The 25134-nt window shown below is 32.9% G+C and overlaps 1 protein-coding gene across 1 annotated transcript; it reads right to left on the bottom strand.

Annotated features, from left to right (window-relative positions):
• Window positions 1-37: 37 nt before the first annotated feature.
• On the bottom strand, window positions 38-24427 carry LOC137919415 (ciliary microtubule inner protein 2B-like). Its single transcript, XM_068762486.1, has 5 exons — window positions 24263-24427; window positions 4472-4573; window positions 3440-3592; window positions 1280-1476; window positions 38-1065 (listed from the first exon to the last, which is right to left on the bottom strand). Exons 1-5 carry the CDS (start codon window positions 24331-24333, stop codon window positions 833-835), a joined length of 756 nt encoding a protein of 251 aa, XP_068618587.1. The 5' UTR covers window positions 24334-24427; the 3' UTR covers window positions 38-832.
• Between the last annotated feature and the right edge of the window lie 707 nt (window positions 24428-25134).

The raw sequence follows: 25134 nt of genomic DNA, 5'->3' as shown, positions 1-25134 counted from the left end.
TATAGATAAAATTTCTAAGATTTCTTACACCTGTAGCTGAAGACACATATTTACAATTTTTGTACTGTGGTGTTTAAATGTATGACTTTTTATAAATGCTTTTTTATAAATGTAGAAACATTCACAATATAGAAGTATAGATTATACTTATGGAATGTTAAAATAAAAAAAGGAAAAGAAAAGTGTAAAATTTCTCTACAAGTTACAACTACATCCATTACTAAAATTATTTATTCGTCGGACAAAGTTAATATAGCGCTCTTTCAATCGCACTTGTAAACTTTTTAAGCATGTGAAAGAGACAAGTGATTGTTGCGTCAAGTAAAGATGACTTTACGTATGGTTACTTTTTATAAAGACATGCAAATAACAATTGATGTATTCTATTTATATGGTCTCGGTCGACGAAATATGTTGTCTCAACTACTTTGTCATATGGGTTTTGCGTCGTCTGGGAAACACACCAACAATTTGGATTTGTTTAAAATCAATGCAGAACACTCAGAAATTTAAATACAACACAATTTATTAAAATGCGACGTCGTTGCGTAAAAAGGAACAAAAGCAAAAGAATGTGACGGCACCGCACATTAGTGGGTGTAAACGCATCCTTACTTTTTTGGGATAAGATTTGCATAATCTAATATTTACTCTGACCGGCGAATATCGTATAATACAATTGTTATAATACCGATTTTAATATCTCCATACCAACAATAATTTTAAAATTCCAAAACATAACGTTTTCCAATACTGATATCTTTTTCTTGTTTGGTCATTTATAGAAGAACGTTCATCGACATTTCGTGAAGAACATTCTTCTGCCCGTATGCTATCCCCAATTCCAGTAAGAATACTTTTTGCTATCCTCTTTCAAAATGGATTTAATGTTCACATCCGCCTCGTGCAACTCCTTCCGTTTGTCTCTCTCCATTTTAATAAGTTCCAAGCCACGTTTTGCAGCGCAATGATATCTTTGACTCAACGATGCTTCCGATCCCTTTATTCTTGGTATATGTCCCGTGTATCCGGCTATTGGTGGAAATTCCGGTGATATTGTATGATCTACAAGCAAAAAAAGCGGTCAGAACACCTTGCGGAACACTACTGTAAAATTCCTATAAATTATTACCAGTTTATAAAAATAGATCTTGTTAATAGTTCTCTTATTACTAATATGATTATTAATAGGTATTTAATCGTTGTTTAACGATGTGTGGTATGAGATTTTATTAATTATTAATTAATCATTTAATTTGTCGTTAGCTATAAATGATACCTTTATATTTGTTTATCTCTCTGAATTTATTTAGATCGCGTCTTATTTCGTCTCTCGTGTGGATCGTTTCCATCTTGGGTGCACTTCTAGACCTCACGTAGCTCTTGTTCAAGTCCGCTTTACGTCTTAGTTCGCGTTGATTCTCCGAAAAGTCTGCCATGCAGTCGTCTGCCGCTCGTCCGTATGACTTACCGTACCTTAAGGTGAAAATAATAATAAAAAATTAGTACTACCTTTAATCTAATTCATCGTATAGTTAACTTTAAATACTATACTCTATTATAAGTATAAAGGCAGTAATAGATATCATTTGGTTCAGATATTTATCTATGATAAAAAAGATAAAAGGTTGTCAAATATCTCCCTTCCGCCTTTTTGTCTTTTGAATTTCGCGGCTATGTACAAAGCGCTACAGAGCTCGTATCTGGCAATACTATACATAATTTGAAAGGTCTTGACATAACCTACAAAACGACGCTATGCATGATTAGTTTGGATATTGCGTTCAACAGTTATAGACGTGTAAACATGGAGTTCACTAACGCCGAAATTCGCGCTATTTTAAAGTTTTCCTTCGTTAAAGGCAAATCCGCTAGAGAAACGTTCCGTGAGATTAATGGTGTTTTGAGGGATGGTACTCTATCACTTCGAACCGCGGAGGAATGGTTTCGACGATTCAGAGCCGGCGAAAACGACACCATGGATAAGCCAGCCGGCGGAAGACCTGTGACGACAAATACCGATCAAATCATGGACTACATCGAGTTAGACCGGCATGTGGCATCTCGTGACATCGCCCAGGAGATGGGAGTTAGTCACCAAACCATTTTAAACCATCTGCAGAAGGCTGGATACGAAGAAAAGCTTGATGCTTGGGTGCCGCATGATTTGACGCAAAAAAACCTTCTGGGCCGAATCAACGCCTGCGATATGCTGCTGAAACGGAACGAACTCGACCCATTCTTGAAGCGGATGGTGACTGGCGACGAAAAATGGATCACATACGACAATATCAAGCGAAAACGGTCGTGGTCGAAGGCCGGTGAATCATCCCAAACAGTGGCCAAACCGGGATTGACGGCCAGGAAGGTTTTGCTGTGTGTTTGGTGGGATTGGAAGGGAATCATCCACTATGAGCTGCTCCCATATGGCCAGACGCTTATTTCTACCATCTACTGCCAACAACTGGACCGCTTGAAGCAGGCGATCGACCAGAAGCGTCCAGAATTGGCCAACAGGAAGGGTGTAGTGTTCCACCAGGACAACGCCAGACCACACACTTCGTTGATGACTCGTCAGAAGCTACGGGAGCTCGGATAGGAGGTTTTATCACATCCACCATATAGCCCGGACATAGGGCCAAGTGATTACCACCTGTTCCTGTCCATGGCGAACGCCCTTGGTGGTGTAAAGTTGAACTCAAAAGAGGTTTGTGAAAAGTGGCTGTCCGAGTTCTTCGCAAATAAGGAGGGGGGCTTCTACGAGGGAGGTATTATGAAGTTGCCGTCTAGATGGAAACAGATTATCGAACAAAACGGCGCATATTTGAACTAAATCCGATCACTGTAACACTTTTTATAAAGCATTGAATAAAGAGCAAAAAAGCGGAAGGGAGATATTTGACAACCTGTTATAATGCTGCTATAATATCGACAAGTTGGCAAGTTGAACAAACGGCGTTAAGTGTGTAGTTAAGGAGTGGAGAACACAGACTGGTAAGCTTAGCGTTGAATGACTACCCATAATGTGGACAGACGATTTTGTTAAGGTCGTCTGGAGATTCTAGATACTAGCAGCTTTTAACTACTCGTATTGGAAATCTCCGGGGAAAGTCAATGTCTGGCAGTGGATGTCGCACGGCTGGAATGATGACGATGAAAATGGAGAGAAGATAGAGAGTAGAGTCTGGTGTGAAGGTGTACACCACTGTATAGCCAAGTAATAAAGCCTCCTTAAACCTGATATGCTTGTTGTGCAACCGCAAGCACCTTACCCGGTGTTTCTCATCATAAAGCGAATGACCTAGTCCAACTTCACCGTGAACTCATCGAATTTTGAGAAATTACTACTTTCTCTATTTGGTACAGCGTAATATTTCATTGATTACGTAAGATCGTATCAGTTAAGGCAATTTTTACATTTAATTTTATTTTTGTATACCTGAAGTGCATTCCTGGCACATAACCAGTATAGCCTGTCATGTAGACAGGTGGTCGATGTTTCATGGCATCATAAACGTCGGCGGTTGGACCCTTACGTCGCGGCATATTGTCTAGTTCGTAGTTGTCTCTCGGACGGTACTCCAGTGGTTTGCTGTTAGTTAAAATTTTTAAATTTAGTATTTCCTAAAATATCTTAATTTTAAAAATTATGTCATGTGATGGTTTTTATACTGTACTAAACTGCAACGAGGCAGTACCTCAATTAAAATATGTACTGAATTCCCGTTGAATACACCAAGATGATTATAGAAAATGCATAACATTGGTTCGTGATATTTATTAAATTGTTTATATTATTATCCACAAAAGATCATTTACAGTTACTTAAGTGGTCATGTGAACGCCATGCAATGTTGCAAGAAGAGCACGAATTGATAAAACTAAAATTAATATTTAGTTAATCTATAATGACATCCTCCTATTAACGTTATAATGGTAACAAACGCGCCTTGTAAGGAGCCCGTATAAAACTTAGACAAGTTTTTTTGCAATCTCTTTACAATATTTTTAATATACTAGTAGAGCAATTCTTCACACTATAATATAATTTTTTATAAGTAAGATTTTTTTTACAATAACGTTTCGTTGTCGAAGAGTAAATAAAAGTGAATAGCCAAATGTGTCACTAGGTGCTTGCGAAAAAATTGAAAAACGGAAAATTTGCGAGAAAAGTATTAAAAATAACGCTCTTATTTTCCCATACATACAACTTGTCTCTTCGTGTACGATAAATTGTTGCAAGTAAAAAGTTTGTCAGTTCAATTAAATATAAAAACTAAATATTTAACAGGATGTAATATTATGTGTCGTTCACGTAACACAGTTGTGCTTTATACAAGTGCTCGTTTTTTTACACCGATGGTATTTAAAAGCTGTCTAAATATTATTATTAAAAGGTTTTATAGGCCACACGTTTTCTTTTAAAAGGTCCGTACTTAAATATATTCATGTATTAACAATAGTTACTCACTTAAACAATCCTTTGGAACGTATCTCTCGTAGTATTTGTCGTGTGTTGTCGCCGTAGCATTTACCGTATCTGAATTTGAGCATAGGACAATGACCTGTGTATCTGTAATTAAATTAAAAAAATATTAAACGTTATTTAAAGTTTTAAAGATGATTAAATCATTTTAATAATATATTATATATATAGTTCTGTAAAATTCTTCTTGCCCATTAAAATTCCTACAAAAATAATAATTCACTAATAGTGTCGAATTATCACGTGACCAATGCTTTATAAGAAAAAGCTCACGTTCCTTAAAACTAAAAAAAAGTTAAATAATATGTGACAGATCTCTCAATTGCATCAACAATTTTTTGTTACAGCGTATGCAAGGTCTGAACCAGTAAACTTAAAATATTTTATATTAATATATAATATAATATATATTATACATTACATTTTGGATGAAGAGATGAAATATTTTTTATATTATTATTTATGTTAATTTCAAATGTGATTAAAACATAATTTTTTTAACTTTTTATTAAACATTGCGAACATGGATAAATTTTGAAGGCACTATCGAAGTTATTTTAATTTTCCATGGGCCTCTAAATGAAATTGGTGTCTCCCGGTGTTGCGCATATTAGTGGATTCTGCTGTCAAGCAACCAATGGTTTGAACATACTATAACGGTTTATTCAGAGTAAGCTGTTAATAATTTACGATTAATATAAGTATTTAGCTTAATTTTAAGCAGTTTAATTTGTTATAAAAACACAAATACTAGCGAATTAGTGAATATGTGTAAAAAGTAACTTTTACAAAACCTTTACTTACTTCGTGTCAACAGCTCGAGCTTAATAACTGAAGTGTAAGTAGGTAACAAGGTCAATACGCCATTTCTGATTTAATCGCGATGCATATCTTTGTTGGAGGGGTATGATTTAAAACTGTTCGCTTTCAAGAAAATCAACCGAATATCTCTTTTAATTTATTTTAGTATCGATAGTATAATGTTGCAAAAATGAAAATACACTGTGATCAACGTAACCTTCATGTAATGCTTTTTTTGCAATAAAATAAATTTATTGAATTTTCGAATAATAATAGTATATATCCGAGAGGTATTTAGGTGGAACTGTCCATTAAAATTTAGAATTCGTATTAACATAAATAAATTAATCTTGTATTTTGTTCGACTAAATCGACCGAATCAGAAATTAAGAGGTCTTCAGACGTGGTGTTCAGAAGTGGCTAAGTCACATAGAACGCAGAGCAGATGGATGCTCAGGCCTTAAGGTGCTAGAATGGAGACCATGATACGGCAGTATAAAACCTTCAACCATATGGTGAACATACGATCCTGTTAAGGCCTTCGGAAGACGCTGAATGAAGGTTGCTTCAAACCTATCTTATCGGAGAACCCATTTCCAGCTGTGGACATTCTACGGCCGAAATGATGATAATGATAAACCACATTGACTTTTAAGAGCTGAGTTTGACTCTCCTTAAAATAAACAAAAAAAAAAGTGTTATATGTGACGATGTGACGATTTTGCAAGATGATTTGGCACCTTATTTGAATCGACAAATTATTATTCACTATTTTGGGCGCTCGTCAATCATGCAGTCGAAGGTTACGACGGTAATGAAAAAACCTTCACGTCTGAAAAAAACGTTATCAGGACAAATAACCGCAATAGGGTCGTATTATTTAAACTGAATACCTCTGAACTGCGGTAAAATTTCAGTTGAAATATTCGTAGACTATGTATTACGTAATATTTAAGTGTTATATTTTTGATTCAGTGTATTTTTAAACCGGTTATTTAAAAAGCGATGTATATATGATAAACTGGTTATAAGTATAAAATTTTAAAATGTTGAATGCATAGTCCGCTTGCTGTCAATTAAAGTTATAACCTGTGCAAAAATCAATGGTAAGAAATAATAAATAAGGTAATGATAGTATATTAAGAAAAAGGTTTTTTTAACATTAACTACATATTAAAATTCATTATCCTTTACTATTTGTTTGTTCGTGAAAATTTTCTGTTGCCAGAAATTTACATTTCATATTCCAATACAGTTTGAGAATGATTATGTATATATATATATATATATAGTGATTGGAAATACGAGATTGAAAAGCTTCAAAGCTTTTCGTTGATCAATGAACTAACCATTTACCTATTTAAAACTTTAACACCTATAATCAATTACCCTAAATAAAAAAACAATTCCAAAACTGCTGACGGACCTGCTAAGACTGCTACGTGCCATCCGCGTAATACAAACTTTATAAGAAATATCAAATTCAAAACTGGTCAATTTGTGCATTCTGTACCGACAAATCCATTCTGCGCAATCTTAGTGTCGAAACCAAGCTTTCCATCCCTTCTTTTCCCAGAGGTGCGTATTATAGTGGTACCGGAACCGATGTAACGCGCCACAGGAAAGCGTGGTTAGGTAGGGTTCGAGAGAGCGTTCGAAAAGAGCTTGAGCGCTGCCACCATGAATGATGAGGGCGTACTGACGGAAGGGAGCGACCAAATTTAAATCCATCCCATCGAGCACATACCACAGACACGGTACAGCGGTTACGGTAGTAGTTTAAAATGTTGAGTAATTTTATTAGCGATTGCATACATAAATTAGAACACATTTAAATATCTTTGACGGCTGGTTAGGATTCTAGTTCTATATCTAATTATATGTGCTATGAATTATACAAACAGGTTACTTTAATGTCAAAAAATGAGGTAATAAAATAATAAATAGTTACGCCAATAGAACCCTGCGAAACGTTATTCCATTTTATTTACAGAATGAAAAATATTTACTTCATTTCTTTCATTAAACCGTTAGAATTTTAAAAATGTAGCAATGTAAAAAATCGAAGTTACAGCCGTGCCATGTACAATCACAGCGTGAAGTTTTTTTCTGTAATTGCTTCTATCAAATGTATCACATTTTCCCGGCAATCTATAGCGAGCAATCGGCGTAGGGAAGGTTATCGGGCACGCCGGTGCCTGGTACAGTCGCGGCCATATCTTTACCCGGCTTAGCTTACAACCAACACGTATATATTCAACAGACTATATAATAGTGCGTGATTTAAGTTCATTTGTTTATATCTGCTAGTTTTTGCAACTTTGTTTGTCTATGATTTGCGTTGATTAATTTACTGACTTAGCTTGCCACGCAGCTTTATTATCATTTAAATTAAATGTTCGTGCAGAAAATAATAGACCATATATAGGTGTAGAAACTATCTATGTAAAATGGTGTTTCCTTATTACAAAAGGTGGGAGCCCTAAGCTTTCAATTCTGAGGTGGACGATGGATCAATGCGGTACCGAATCATCGTCGTAGGACAAGAAAGGTACTAGAGGTAGTGTGAACAACTCATACGTTACAATAGGCTCTCCTTTTTGTCATATTATAATAAGAGCTGTGTATTTATAACGGTTCCCGGAGCCTTTGTTTGGCGTAGAGAACGTCCAATAAGGAGTTTATTGGGTAGAAATCGCACATAACCGAGAAAATCCGACACCTAGAAAGCAGTACAACTTGTGCAGATCTTGAAGATTTCCCCACATAAACAAGAAGAAAGAAGGTGAAAGCTTAGACTATCTAATCCAGAACTATAAATTGTCGATATAAAATTAATTACTCACACGTTTCTGAATAGAGTGATTAGTCTAGTTTGTAAGCAAAACAGTTTTAATTTTTTTTGTGGCAACTCTTATTGGGGACCTCTAGTATGGGGAGAACCTGATTTTAGAACAGAGGATATACATGTTTATTTAATAATTCTTTTAACATACTTTGTCATTTATTTTCTTCATATTTTTTTTCGTCATATGACCTAATTTTCCTTTTATTCAATATTTCTCTAGCACTCCTCTACATACAAATTTCCTTTCACGCATCGCCTCTTTTCCTTTACCACGTTCCTCAAACATCACAGGTGTAGATAATTATCATACTTTTTATCGCTGTTAGCTTTATTTTAATGCTTTACTATTTTGTAATCTTATTTCTTATACTTATTCAATACAGGTAATCACATTTTATATACAGATACGATTATCAATTTATTTACATTACTCTTGTTTTGTTTATATCACTTCATTTTGCTTGTGTATTCGTATTTTATGTTTGTTTTGATTACTTCCTTTTTACTTCCTATAACTTACCTGACCTGTTTTATTTACCGATTTTGTTTCTTTTAATTGTGTCCTCGACTACTGCTCGGCTGCGTTGGAAAAACGCCGGCCTGTGTTGTTCATCGTTAATTAATGAGGTGATGCTGTCTCACAATTTCACAGCTTTAAGTTTTAATAACTATTTGCTACCGCTATGTATAATGTGATTGCTTTGTATTAAGTTACATTTATTTATTCTTTCGATATGCGATAGGAAAGAAACTTTTATCAGTACAAAGTCTGCATGGACAAATAGAAAACTGTAATTAATTTTAATATGTAGTAATACGAATTTTCAAAATAATTTTTACTATATTATCATTACATAATTTTCTAATTTTATTTATCTGGAGTCATTTTTATATTTAATTATGTTTAAGTACGTTTAGAGCTGGCCGCAAGCTGGAATAAAATTATGTTTTTAATTATCTGTTAACCTTGTATTCTAAGCAAACGTGAAGTTTTTTTACAAAATAAATTATTTATTAAATTATTTTGTTATTTCATTGTATAAAATAATCTGTATTTTATTTATTGAATCTATTTATATCGATTAAATGAAATCTTTTGTCGTTTGTTTGCGTGGGAACGGTTGGTACTTCCGTTTTCACAATCGGTAATTGGTTGTTGGTAATGTAAAAAACCTTTTGCTCTATTACCGCTTATGTCTTTATTTGCTTGAGTCATCATCATCATTTAACCTTTAAATCAACTGTAGGACGTGGACAGGTTGGAAGCGGCTTATTGGCTTTTGCTCTTGTGCTTATAAAAATAAAAAAATTTTTGTAAATAAAACATGGTTAGAAAAAGCGCAAAGTACTCTTAAACATAAAGACAAAAAAAAATACAATCGTTAGAAAGCTTAAGGCGATAATACTAAAACATTTATGAAATCGCCCATTCCGCATATCGACTCGGGTTTCTATATACAGCCCTTTACATTCTTCCCGAGAAGATCTTTTATTCTACCGCGGTATTATGGTAAGTCAATGCTTATACGAATGTCGTCATCATTATTTTGGCCATTCACCCCCCTTGAATGTTAGTAATTGAAATTATGTCGTTTACGTTGTTTACGTTTAGTTTTAGAAGTTCAAATTATAAATATAATCTAATCACTGTTTCACTATAGTGTGCGAGCAAGTTCTAGTCACTGTCTGAGGTGTGCAAGAGGTAAGTCGATGCAGGATGCGATTGACAAGACGCACATGAGATATTTGAGAAAAGAAGGCTCGATGTTTGTCTACCTGATACGTTCTACGACTTAAATACGGCATTCATTTGTTGGATACTTCTAGCTTTTAGTTAATATAATAAATATAATCTAAAATTGTTTTTCAGTTATTAGCAGTACATTTTAAACTAGTTACTGTTCAACAAATTATTCAAAATAACTACATTCAAGTAACAAAACCGTGAACATTTTAATCGTTTACTGAATTCTGAAGAGGTCTTGAATTGTTGGAAATATTTTTAGTGTTTGTTTATTTTCCATCGCTGTTGGCGAACGAACGACTTGACCTACATATAGGTTCAACTTAATCGGTTTAATTAACTGGAACAATTAAAAAAGTGGATAAATAATGCTGCCTTTTTGAACTTTAGTCATGGAATTCGAATTTTATTAGGTTATACTACTTTTTTTATCTGAACTATGAGTTACTACCTAGATTGCTTCTATTAAAATACTTATGATAGACGTTATGCGTATATTCAATGAATTAAAGTGTTACAAGTGTGTATCGCAACCGTATTACACTTTTATGGTAACCTGGTCCAAAGAGGGTCAATGTCTGATCGGAACCAAGGTTTTAAACCGGTCCTAAAACGGATATAGTTACAGTTTAGCGACAAAAAGAAAGAAATTGTGTATTTATTTTCACTTATAGATTTTGCATGACTTTCAAATTTTGATATTTAGTTTAGTATGATGTAAACGAAATCGAGAAGCATGTTTTGGTCGTATCTCATCATTAATTATAGAACCTCCACAGCAGGACATGGGCTCTCACATAGATTTCCAAAATGGCCGGTTGGAAACGGCCGTCGGTCGAACGGTCGGAGTGGTCTTTCTACGACCTTAGCGGGGACGCGTGTCCACTTGGTACAATATACATATGTAATTGTACCATAGCCTCCCACATCATACGATTTCGATTTTTTTAGACTGATCATTTTGTAATTATCATGGTAATGGTTATAATTATTTGATTATAGATAATTGGATATGTATAATAATATGACATCTGCCAGCAGATCTACTTTGTTTAGATTGTGTATTACTAAATTCTATGGAAAACTTCAACTCTTATATATATATATATATATATATATATATATATATATATATATATATATAGGAACGTTGAACTTCCGATGGATGGCACTAATTACCAAATGCATATATTCAATCACTATACATAACAACCAAATGCGTCGCGTTATCTTTGACGTAGGTAGTCGTAAAAAAACGCGCCGCTCTATTGTATAGGGAATTAATTAATAAAGAAAAATCAATGATAACCCGTCAAACCCGTAATCGTAGATAACGGAATCGATTTCTGGCATACAATCGTATATAATTCACATTTTGTGCATTAATTATATAGGATTGCCTCTGCACACAAATAAGTTTTTAGAGGATATGCAATAGCGTCCGCTAAGTATCATAATACCAAACTGCGATTACCGATCCGTCTGCTAAGCGCTGCGATTATGGTATATCCCCCCATAAATATCTTTGGGGAGGTCTATACCTTACAGTGGTTGTTTTGCAGTTGAAACTACAACGATAACTAGGCATATATAAATCATAATTAATATAAATCACGTATAACATATTTTTATATTATAAATTTTACATGTTTCTGATAGTACTAAAATTTAAAATACGTCAATCTACCAATCAGGTTAATAGTGCCGCTTGCAAGAAAATGTTAAACTACAATGTTGAATATTTACTTTGGCAAAACAGGAACCGGACAATGATGAAAAATATAAACTATGAACCGCTATGAGCGGACGCTTTCGTAGCCATAACGTTACGTGAAATTTCAGCGGTAGGACGCGATGAAATACATTTGCCTATTACTTTTTATAATCAAGTTTGTAAACTCGATGTATTTCGCTAATGTCGGCAAGCCGGATTGTATTACTTTTAATAATACATGTAAGTAAAATATACATATTCCTATAGAAATATATTCTATTTTTATTACATAAACCTGTGTTAGAAAGTACAAACACTAAACGAGAGTATTTCATGAAATTAATGACATTGTTGTCGATATTTTAATCATCATTAAAATGATTTCAACCGTAGAACGTTCACAGTTGTATATATAAACCTTCCCCGTAGAACTCGAATAAGATCGGTTGGAAGCGGTTAGCATTCAGTGCCTTCCGACGACCTTAAAGAGGTCCTCCGTCCGCCTTATGGTTGGATGTAATCTGCTCAGAAGATTTGTGGTCTCTACTCCAGAATATTAAGGCCCCAGCGGACATATATTATGCGCGCTATGTGGCCTGCTCATTGCCAATCAGCTGTGCTAGGTTGGTTACTTTCGTCTACGGTTCTCCTTAATCCTAAATTTCTAGCATAGGCAAGAAGACACAGTCACACATACTATTACAGTCGTTCAGGGAGCCAAAAAGAGTCTGTGGGCGTGCCAATGACGCCCAGAGTGAGATACCATCATTTTCCATATAGCTTTTAATAATTGATATTACTAGAAAGCATATATATACGTTTGTGTTAATGCAGTCGTCTTAAAATGTTAGTTCTCAATTTTAGGGATTATTTTATTTTTGGCAATAATAATTAATTCATTGTTTTAATTTTGATATAATTCTTTATTTGTACAACTATTATGACTTTTTTAAAAATAAAAATGTTATAATGCTTTTCGAAAATGGGAATAACGGTAAAATAAACGAAGATTTTTTATGCTTAACTTTAGAAGTGTGGTCATGGAGAATGTGAGCGGACTTTCTACCACTTTGTTGAAGTCGTCCGAAAATGGTCTTATTGGTTAATCGGTCTTATTGAAAATCTACGGGGGAGACCTATGTCCAGCACTGGACGTCCTATGGATGAAATGATTATGATGATGATTACACCGAGGTATAACACTTATTACTCGCTATTAAAAATCGGCATTAATTACCGATCTGTCAAAAATTATCCGATCCAATTCACTGGCAGTCATTATCCACCACGCACATAAGTTCTTCCAAAAATTCGTCCGATAGTTTAATATCAAATTTTTTTAGTAAATTTACATACAGAAATATTTCTAAGTTTTAAGGTCAATGTGATTTCAGGCGTAGCCAGATGTCCAGAGAATATGCATCAAATAGACAGCGAGTGCCGGCCCACGGCGTCCCAGAGGACTTGCGACGAACCGGTTGCGATGCCCATGGGCGTGATATGTGGCTGGTCGAGATGCGACTGTGATTTCCCGTTCGTGCTTCATCTACCCTCTGGCTACTGCTTCGCTTACGAAGATTGTCCCTAACTTAGGCTACCTTAACTTCTCCTTACTTATAAGTTGTATTATATTTTTTTTATAATGTCTTGTTGTTTCATTATTAAAATTTAATCCACCGTTAAGTTTAGCAGTAGCCAAGGAAAGTGTCCATGCAGAGTGATTCATTATAGGTATTAAAGAGGGTGAATATATAGAACATTTGTAAGCGAAAATCTTTAAAGCATTTTCAACTATTTCAAATCAATCTGTATATAGTGATCTCTCAGAAAAATATTACTATATTATAAATTCTAGAAAACAATAATTAGTTTTAATATGTAATAATAAGAATTTAACAACTTATTTTTTTATTATGTTATCGTTACATAACGTAACGTTATTATTTCTAAAACCATTTATTTTTGAATAGGGTGTACCATACATTCATTTACAGTAAATGAGCTATTTTGGACGATATTCAGCCGTGGTAGTCCAGCGGTAGAAGACTGAGACTTGCGATCATAGCTCCCGGGTTCGATTCATGGATTACAATCTAATATAATTCTCACTTTGTGCATTAATTATATAAAACTGCCACTGCTCACAAACAAGTTTCCAGTGGAAGAGCAGTAACGTTCTCTGCATACCATAATACCACACTGCGATCGCTAACCCGCTTGCCAAGCGTGGCGATGATGAGGCCTATGTGCCAACTGGAAGGATCATAGGCTGTATGTCTTTACCTTTAAAGCTTTTACAACTATAATCCTGAATATCCCTTCAAAATTCCGATGAAGAAATCAGCACTGAATTTTCCAAATATGACTGTTAAAAATATAACCTCTTGATATATAATAATTAAATTTGACTATGTGATTTCGTTTCATCTGGGTATTTTACGCATCACCGAAAAGCAATTACAGATCAAGATCACACGAAATTTGCGTCCGATCCTGAAATGTTATTTATTTTCCAATATTCCATCATCCCACGAGGATATTTGACGTGTTATTCGTAAAATTATATTACTAAATAGTATTTTCGGCTTACTCCCTGTTTATTCAAAGATAACAGGCGATAAAATATAATTAGGTTACAATTACATATGTCATAAATATAATTACTTATTTAGTAGTGAAAGCTCAGTAAAATATAATACGTATATTGATCGTAACGTAATAGTCAATAATTACAATGTTGTCATGCGTGATACAATAATTTTATCTATTATCGCATTATAACCTAGAATTATTCAGAAGGTACATTAAAATGAGTAGAAAGTGTTTAATATGTGAATACTAAAATGCTTTTTGTTATAAATATTTACATTTTAATAGACACAAATGATTATAAATAATAAATATGTTATTGTAAAGAATAAATAGGGTCTTGGAATAGTAAAACATTATATAATATTTTACAAACACAAAGATTCTGGTAATAGAAAAAAATATACATAAATTCATAAATAGAATAAAAAATATTACTTATATACTATTTAAGCTTTCATTATCATCATTATCACCCCAGCCGACAGAGGGCACGCACAAGGCGTAGGCCTCCTCGAAATGTGTAATGCCTTAATCTTTAATGCCTTGTATTAAATAATTTATACGCTAAGACGTTTAACCAAACTGTCAATCTTTACTGTGCGTGCGTGCGTCGTTTACGTTTCCTCGTAATTTTCATAAAGCCATTTCAAATTGTTTGGTAGTGACCCTGAATGTTTTTACAAATTCGGAAGTTTTATTTTGAGCAATTACATCAGTGAATGTATCTGCCAAAATTAATCATTCTGTAAATAAAGAAATCAATTTGGAAAATTTATTAATAACAGTGTATATCCATAGTTTTGTTTTTTCTTGGACAGTTAACGTTTTATTGTGCATTGTTAAGGCATCTTGAATAAGAATCTTACTTATGTAGATAATTTTTATTACACAAGTAAATTCATTTAAAATAAGGACAACGTAGAATGTCTAGCACTATGTTGCCAGACATTGATAAAAACGACTGAAGACGATGGACGCAGGCTACTTTCGACCAGGTCCAAAAAGTATTGATAAATCAAACGTATATTAAGTGTACAAATTAACTTGAAATTAATAACTTAGTAATTCTGAGTACTGTTCAAATATATATAACTAACGACTATATTGGTAAAAGTACATTTACATTTTAGTTCCTATTGCTTTCTAAATATAGAAGGTTGACGAAGTAACATTTTTTAATACAGCGGATAAGTATGGCGGCTCAATTCGTGGGAAGATTTAGGGTTGTCAATAGATACGAAATAAAAATAATTTTCTTTTCTTTCAAAAGTAGTATAATACTTTTTTGTTTTATTTATTCACTGTTTGTAGGAGGTAGCAGGGATAGGTCAGCGGTAGAGGACAGATTTGCGATCGTATGTCGCAGGCTCGATCTCGGGATTTAATATAAAATAATTTACACTTTGTGCATAAGTTATATGCATGCATATAATGTATATAAGATTATCACTGGTCACACAGAAGTTTCCAGAGGAAAGGGAATGGCGTCCTTTGCCCTTCGTAATACCACACCGCAGTTGCCAACCGGCCTGCCAAGCGTGGCGATTATGGTATATCCCCCTATATATATATGAATATATATATATGTTTAGGGTAGGCCTATGCATTGCATTGGGCTTCAATGAACTGAAACGACGACGACATGTAAAATATACCTTAAAGTAAACCATTTAGGTCAGTGATTCCCAAAGTGGTCTATATCGACCCTTAGAGGGCCTATGACAACCTGCAAGAGGTCTACGTCAGCGAAAAAAAATTTGGGGGTCCATGAAATGAAAATGGGGGTCCACGATAGGGGATCTCAATACATACACTGATAGTACCTATTTACTTACATCATACTACCTTATAATATCAAAACATTTACATTATTTTTAAAAGTACCTATGAAGTAAAAAATTATTATATATGTTTATAAAATTGTGTAAGTTGTAGGATGTTGGTATTCGCTTTGTGGTCGCAATACATTTTGAACTTGTAAAAACCTGAGAGTCGCAGTCTCAGAGCTTCACTACCTTGCACTGACTTGTTCAATTCGTCACTCTATAAATACGAATGTGGGACAAATACGTTTATTCGTTTCGTTCGTAAATTTACCGGAAATTAATATCAGGTAAGTAGGGTAGGGTCTACCCAACACGGAAAAACATGGCAAGGGGTCTACGACACAAAAAAGTTTGGGGAACTCTGATTTAGGTAATTGGATGTTTATATTATTGTGTACGAAGCAAAGAACTGGTGACCAAGGAGACGTATACCTTGAAGACATGATGATGATGATGTAACGGCATGTGCATGCGAGCTTAGTTACTGTAAAGAGATCTGTGCCAAGCACCTATGTGCTGAGATACCTCAGTGCCGGTGAAATGTTAAGTATTATTTAGGAAAAAAAATTATAGAGATAGCACAACAAAAGGGAAAGTAATATGTTGGGTTACATATGTAACAGATTTTAAACGGATATGAATATCTCATTTGCTGTTAATTAATGTGTGCAAATAATAAATAACGTAATGATAATAGAGTAATACCTTCTGCTACTGCAGACTTTGTACAGCCAGAAGTTATTTGTCAGTCGTATTCCAATACAGAGTAATTAATGTTACATATTTCAGTGTAACCTCATTTGGTATAGATCTAAAAGTTTTAAAGTCTTTTGTTTTGTGTGTATCATTCAGTATATTACGGTCTTGGTCGTGCTAGAAAGCCGTCATTTAAAAATGACGTTGGCAGCCCTACCTAAAACAGAGGTTCGGCTTTGGTATTAACCATCTGTAGATGAATAGGAGTAAGAACTGCACTGAATACAAAGGTCACGACTTTCTTAATAAAAAGTTTTTATGTATTTTTAGAAAGCAATATCATTTCTACTGTATTATGTACTATCAGAGATACGAATAACAAATATTTATTACGATAATGTACAACAATTTTCATAATAATTTTTTATTACGAAAATTATTGTACATTGTTTACGAAAAGAAAATTTATCAGACTATTATCATCATCATTACAGCTGTAAGACGGCCACCGCTGAACATAAGCCTCCCATAAATTCCCTGATTTGGTCTCACATAGAAATCCTTGACTGAGTTTGTTAATGCAGTCCAAGTAGTAGAAGCCCATGACTGGTAATACAAATTGGTCTCCAGACTTTCGTCTGCAGGCGTTGACTGGTATATGTGGGATATATTTGTATCCTGTATTAGCTATGAATAACCAATCTGAATCTAAATATATAAATAAAAAGTTATTTAAAATGATTATTGTAATACTTTTTTATGGTGTGTACCATTGTAAGTTTTTTTTTGGTGCGTAAATAAATTTGCCAATTTACAATTGATGCCTTAAACACTCAACGAAATGTAAACACTGTAAATTTATATTTTTCCATATGAATCTTGCACGAAGTATTAGGAGGCGAGGAAAAAGCTTAATAAAATCGTTGAAATAATGGCGTGACGAAGGGAAATATGCATTAAAATGTTTTCATAAATACATTTCATAGAGAAATTCGTTTCCAAGCTGTTTGGTCATTTAAAATTCTTTACACTGGATTTCTTTAGCTTTTAAAGTTGTTGCGTGATAATTCACAGGCGTTTCACGTGTATTTATTGCTAATTTATACATAGTTAAAGGACTTACTAAATTAATGTAAATCAAACACATTGTGTTTCAATGTATCGAATGTTTTCTATTGCCATAGATTTTCCTGTATTACGCCATAGCACTATTATATCACATAGTATAGTATGTACATAGATCGAAAGGCGTCCATTCACATCATTTGTAATTCTTTCCGCCGGCTGGCTGATGTGTTTCCGGGTGTGAATAATAGATGGGCACGGCAAGGTTTCCACTTTTGTTGGCCGATTGCATCTTTCCATACAACGGAGGGAATACAATCAAAACGGTAAGGGGAGCCATGCTAGATCACTGATTATAGTCAACCATACGTATTGTATTCATAGAGGCTTACACAGAAATATATGAAACCTCATGTAACGGTATATGCAGTCATCCATGATGTACAAACTGATGTACAAACAATAATGACTTTATTAAAGTCATTATTGTTTGTACATTTGTTTCTTAAATTGAAGTTCGCAATATAAACTGAAAAAAAACACTGAAATGTTTCAATTTTTTAATTTAGAAGCTATTTTTAAAAAAAAAATTATATTCACTCTATGTGTATTAAATACGTTTAAGAAAATGTCGTCTCTATGAAATTGTCTATACTGGATATTTTTTATATATTTAGTTTTATACTATTACGCAACAAATATATATATATTTTAAAATACTATGTTTTTTATTTTTCAGGACATATATATTACTAAATTTTCTATACTAAGTGTTAATAAAATATGTGAAACTAAATTTGTTTCATTATTTTTTTCACTGACCTAGGATGAGAAACACCTAAACCTTTACGATACCACCATTATTTGCATACATAAATGATTGGTACTCTTTGTAGTAATTTTAGTTGTCGATAATAAAATTTACGCGGAGCCCGCCAAACAACTAAGCACATGACATAAATATTTTCGCGAACGCATGCGTGCATTTAAAGAGATCGAGCTGAAGCACTGGAGCGAATCCGAATTGTACTCATTTGCACATCGCTTCTCAAGATTTAATATATACACTTGTATTTATTACATTAATATATAATTGTGGTAAGTTAGTTTAATCAAGTTGAACTGACTTTGTTATCGGTGAGAATAATCTAATCACAAGTTACATGTTCATAAGTTAAATAATTAATTACACTTTTTTATTTATATTCACCATACACCTCTACCCTTAAACGACGGAGACCTTGTACAGTATCCGGTGATAAATATTACACATCGACCCTTGGAAAAAGACAATCGATTAATTTCGGCTTCGTAGAGCATTATCTCTGTCCCACACTACCTATGTGACATTTCGTCAGTCGTGCTGTACTACCTCTTTTATAGTTCTTTTTGTTTTAATTTTCTAGGTACTATATATTTTTTTAATCTTAATTTTAATGTCATAATTATTCATGTGTGCCATCTAATAGTCTAATAGATGACATTTAGCATGATGGTAAAGCTTGTTAGTTTTTTTTGTTTAGTTTATCTGTGTAATTAATTTACTTCTTTTGATTTAAGTCCTATTTTGTATAAAAATTAACATTAGCTTTATATATTATATTCTTATTTATTTATGATCAATTAGGTTGCTGATAAATATATTAATGGCTTAAATCAATTATATTAAGGCCACCGGCAAACGGAGTTGAAAGTCTTCCGAAATATCATATTGCTACGATAAAAAATCCACATTTTTGTCTGTCTCTTAAAAAACAGTAGTGAATTATTTTAGAGAGATCTAAAAAAAATAAAACGTCAAGTAAAAGCATTCATCAAAAATAATTTTAGCCAGTTTTTGTGTCATTATAACTATTGACCTTAAATGTATGTAGGTCAAGCCGGGCCCAAAAGGTAGCGAGTTTAATAAATCTACATAAGTCTTAATTTCTTGTAAAAAAAACTAAAATCACTTTTTACTCACTCATTATTATTGGTGATTATTTATTTTTAAAAGAATATTGACATATATTTTGTCTATGATTAAGGCGCAAGTTACAAATATGTTGTAGTAATAAAATAAATCGCTAAATTATTTCCTAAGCACAAACCTCGAGTACGACACGACTTGTTCGGTCGATTTTTTTCATATTTTCTTTAAAGTCTTTTTAGTAGGACTTATAGAAAGAAAAAAATGTACACATTACAAGAAAAACCGTAAAACAACACTTCCCATAACCTCCGAGTAAATTAAAACATACTATTAGAGCGTCCCTAATATTTGACATCAATTGGTTTTTAAAAAAAAAGAAAATTAATTAAAAAATATTATATATACTTTAACTTTAGTCAAGCAATGTACGAAATACGAAAGTAATTTTGTGTCATTATCATTGTATTAACTTATAGACATTTAAATATCTATTAGGGAAATACAATAATCGCCATGATTTGCACGCGGGTTGGTACTTAGAGGATGGTGCTGCACATCCCCTAGGAACTTGTTTATCAGTAGTGCCAATCGCATATAATTAATTCACAAAGTGTGAAATATATAAGATTGTATCTCTTGAATCGACCCACGACAGACAATCGCAAGTCACGGTCTTCTAGCTTTTGGCTACCACAGCTCAATTAAAAGTAGTTCATAAATAAAATAATAATTGGTAATTAAAGTTATTACTCTGAAAATATTTATTTTTTTTTTTGAGTTGATTATCTGCCCAATAACTTTTAAAAATATACCGAAAACATAGATGTATGTATGTTAATCTTGAAAGATTCCACAGTCGCGCTCCGTCAGCTGTGGACCGTGTTCAGCGTAAACTTGTGATTCACGAGAATCACGATTTCACTTTGACAATTCGAGTAATGTTTTTTTTTTTCATCGCAAAATGTTGATCGAATCGTCTCAACGTAGTATCTCTTGCATATGATTATAAAGACGAATAAAATTACCATAGATATTTAGATTTAAATACGCACGCTGCTCGTTGTATGTCTATTGTTCTTTTTTAAATATTTTTTATGTTTTGTTCATTAAAGTAATACAATCATTGGCAAGTCTTAACGAGCCATGGAGCGGGCAATGCTCGGGATTTCTTTCAGAGATCGAATTAGCAATGAGGAAATTGGTACAAGAACAAAAGTAACCGATATATCCCAGCGGATTGGCGAGTTAAAATGCACTCTAGGCTATTATTGTTGATTAAATATATATTATTATTATTATTTTATGATAGAGTATTTTAATCTGTTCATTTCAGATTTTTGTTATCTAAAGAGGTGATATACTTATTCTTGTCGTCAATAAGACTAATCTATCTTATATATAGAAATAAATAAAATTGATGTATCTGTTTGTCATTCTATTAAAATAATCACTTTTTACGTATTCGATACATATACCAATATTACATTTTTTTTTGTCTGTATGTCTGTTTGGAATAAACTAATCTTTGAAATGACGCGACCGATTTTAACGGGACTTATACTCGCAAGTAGCTAGTGTAATAAAGGGTAACTTAAGTACTTTTAGAGAAGAGAGATAAATTCTTATAATATAACAATATAGTAAAAGCCATCTGTATATTAATATAAGGAGTTTTTATGTGACTTTTTACCCTCTCAATTTAATTTTACATTTTTATTTTATTTTTCGTCTTTTAGAATATTAACTTGTTTCAACTGCGTTTATTTATTTATCTCTGCACCGCCTGCCGGGTAACTGGTAGAGATTTCTTTCGGGATTAAGTTCACAGTTAAACATAAAATGTATAAAAAGTGTTTTAAATTAATAAAAAATGCCATGGCACCCACAAAATTCAGTGCAAGCGCAAAGCGAGCTACGACAGCTAGTAATTAATAAAAGTCAATATTTATACAGTAACGAAACTCGAGGGCTTCCTTCGAAATACGTTTAAACACAGAATAAGAAGGTCGTAAGGCTTTAAGTGACCATTTTCGAGCACTGTTCAAGGATGCCTGATAGGGCTGAAATAAACAAATATAAGAAACACCAGTTGACCTTGTCTTCAGAATATGATGTAACGACATCTAACCAACGTAAATAGCATTAAATAGTAAATAGTACCAATTAGTATCAATCTCACATGCAATATGTCTACATAATTCGCACAAGGTTAATAAATAACAATGTTTTGTACTGAAAAGTTTCGCACAAGTAACAATAACAATGTTTTGTTCTAAAAATTTTGGCTGATATTATTCAGACGATGTAGTCATTCGGCGGGTTTTGGACATATACTAATGTGCTGACGTATGTAACATACATGTATGTGTTAAATAGTAAGGTCTATTTGCGTCATTTATTGTCCGGATGACCTTATCTCAATTAGCCAATTAATTAGAACGTACCTAATCAATCGACTTCTATCTGTAGTATTTTTAATTAAGATTAAAAAAATTTAGTGAAAAATCTTAACGGTTTTTTTTTTCATTTTTTTAGAGCATATGAATACTACCACATATATTCTATTATTAACAATGATTATGTGTCTTTATGAACTCTTGTTTTTATTTATAAGAGACGCCATAATTACCGCCATAGGATGTTCACAGCTGGACACATGGATTTCCAATAGGATCTGTCAGAAGCATCCAATGTCTTCTGACGACCGTAACAAGGTCATTTATTTATTTATTCGTATTATTAAACACATAGGATTATTTAAAGTTACCACTTAGATAGAAAGAATACCAGAATTGGGCTCTTTGATTAAATTGAATCAGGTTGAATCCCTCTATAAGGAACTTGTAAACAAAGCTGAGAACTCGTGTGTCCGCTCTGTGGGTAAGCCGTCTTACGCTGTGTTTGCAGCTTCATAATTATTCCAGAGTATATTATAAGTCGCAAATTATAACTATAGTTACATTTTAATTTATAATAAAAATTAAAATATCAAAAATATAGATGAACAAAAATATTTAAGAAATTATAAAAAAAAGTTACGCCTAAAAGTGTACGTGAAATGTTCTGTACTTCAGTGGTATGTGTCAAATAGATTGCATGATAACCAACTTACCCAATCAAGCGGGCTGTTACGGTCAAAGTAGTGTCAGGGACAGTGGAAACGTTCACAGAGTGTGATATACGATCCGTCTTATATGTAATTTTACACCTGATGTCATTGCTTTCAAGAAAGGCCAATTTGACCACTTATTTTTGTCATGGGCAAATTCAGTTTAGACATTTAGTTTTATTCTGAGAGAGAACTCTTTACATTATGCTCATGGGTTCCCTCAGGATCTCCAGCTTAGTGATATTTTAACGCATTTAAAGGCTGCCAAGATCTTATAGCACTTTTGAAACGGCTGTACCGCGCCTTAGATATGCGCTTTATTCCGTCACTCTTTCATTAACGTTCAAGGTTACGCTTATGCTCTTTTGCTCGGCCCTCACCTCACCGTTGTCCTAATGCGCGGTACAGCGATTTCGGTAGTACTATTTTACAAGTTTTTAAGAATCTTGTCAAACCTTTAAATCTCTTAACCGTATTTTTTTTACCCTTACTAGATTATTACGTTGATACAATTTTAGTAATATGTTAATAACATTATACAAACCAGTTAATATAATTTTTTCTGTAATCGAACTGGGTAGTAAACAATAAATAACTTGTCCTTAATATTAATTATTCATCATTAGTTAATTACATACATAATTCTTTTTTTGTGTCGACTGTCAGACACCTACTTATTAAAAATAATTTTTTTCTAATATATCCAAAGATTGTAACAACCTATAGATTAGTAGCATTTCATATTTTGAGTGGGTATAGAAGTCTCCTGAGTGTGTGTATCTAAGCACGGATTATCACTCCGAAGTATTTACTTTTATAGGATGCTCGCGACAGCCCAAACGCAACTCGATCGGATAATACCATTAAAGGGTGAATGTATAGCTCATTTATAGTTAATTGATGTATGGTACACTCTACACAAAAATCAATGGTTTCAGAAACAATAAATAGCGTATTGATAATGTAGTAAGAAAAAGCGTTTTTAAGATTCACATTACTTCATATAAAAAAATATTTTTACCTGTCCCTGCGGAATGTTTACAGACAAAAATTATTGGCCTGTCACATTTGAACAGAAAAAATAATTATTGTAACATATTTCTGAGAGATTGCTGTATACAAGTGATTAGAAGAAATTGCTGAAGAAAAAAAAGCTTTAAAGATTTTTGTTGACAAATGAACTATATATTAAAAAATCAGATAAGGAATGTTAATTTAAATCTGATCTAATTTAAATTAGATCAGATTTATTCTTGACTTGAATCATCTCATAATCATATTTAAGTTTTTTTTATCCTTAGAAACGTTATATATAGATTTTCACAACTATTAAACAACTTTGTTTTTTTTTCAAAAAATTATTGTACAGTTTAACAAAGTCGAAAGTTTACATTTCATAATTATTTTAAAGTCTTAATATTTTTTCTAAATAAATAAATATCCATGTATAGTTTATACTATAAACTCACCCTGGGATAAAGCATCCGTTGGGTTGTGATAAATAATTCTGTTTTTCTTGCCTGCTAACATCAACCCACATGATTTTCTTTAACTTTTTTTATATTACGTTGATGGTAAGGAACGGCATCGTGCGAGGTAACAATTCGTAACGTTTGCCCGCCAAGCGGCGGTGATCGAGACTAATGCACGGAAAAACTAACGTTCTAATGCGGTGCTATCAAAGAAAAGTTGTGATTTCAATTTTATTGCGCGCGCAACTTAATAGCCAAGTAATGTGTAAAATGATTATGTTTATTAAGTTAAAATGTTTGTGTTGTTTTTACCAATGTTTTGGTACCTGCATTATAGAGCTTTACGATCTTTATTTCTTCAAATATAATAAAAAATATGTTTTTTGCTACATGATTTTTACTTTGTCAATACGTATGAACGTTGGAACAAAGCAAACTTTTCGTTGCGAAAAAAAAACTCCTGAAACTAATAACTTTAAATTTCTGTCAATAGAATAACCTTATTTTTGAATTATTATTTCTCACTGAAGACCTAGTACCTGCATGTATTAATATGATATAAAATGTATTAAGATATATTTGATAATATAAATTAAGAATTATTACTCAATCAATACTATAATAATCAATACTTTAAGAATCATTATCACCTTTATTATTTAAGTATTTTATAAAACAGTTAACAGTTATGATAACAGTAATATGTCTGCTCAGAAATTTAGAGTAAAAGAAATTTAGATAAAATCTTTTGTCACATTAATTATTCTGCACTGATTATCATGTAATTCTCTGTAAAGGATTAGGATACCCCTCTTAAATAGTAAAATTGTAAAACAGGATATTTAGTAGTTTTTTCAAATAATGATCAT

This window comes from Battus philenor, unplaced genomic scaffold (assembly GCF_028537555.1).
Source record: "Battus philenor isolate CCGP_79_NKW_IND1 unplaced genomic scaffold, ilBatPhil1.0.hap1 SCAF_16, whole genome shotgun sequence".
NCBI classification, from domain to species: domain Eukaryota; kingdom Metazoa; phylum Arthropoda; class Insecta; order Lepidoptera; family Papilionidae; genus Battus; species Battus philenor.
Note: the sequence above shows the minus strand (reverse complement) of the source record. Positions and strands in the feature narration are given on the sequence as shown.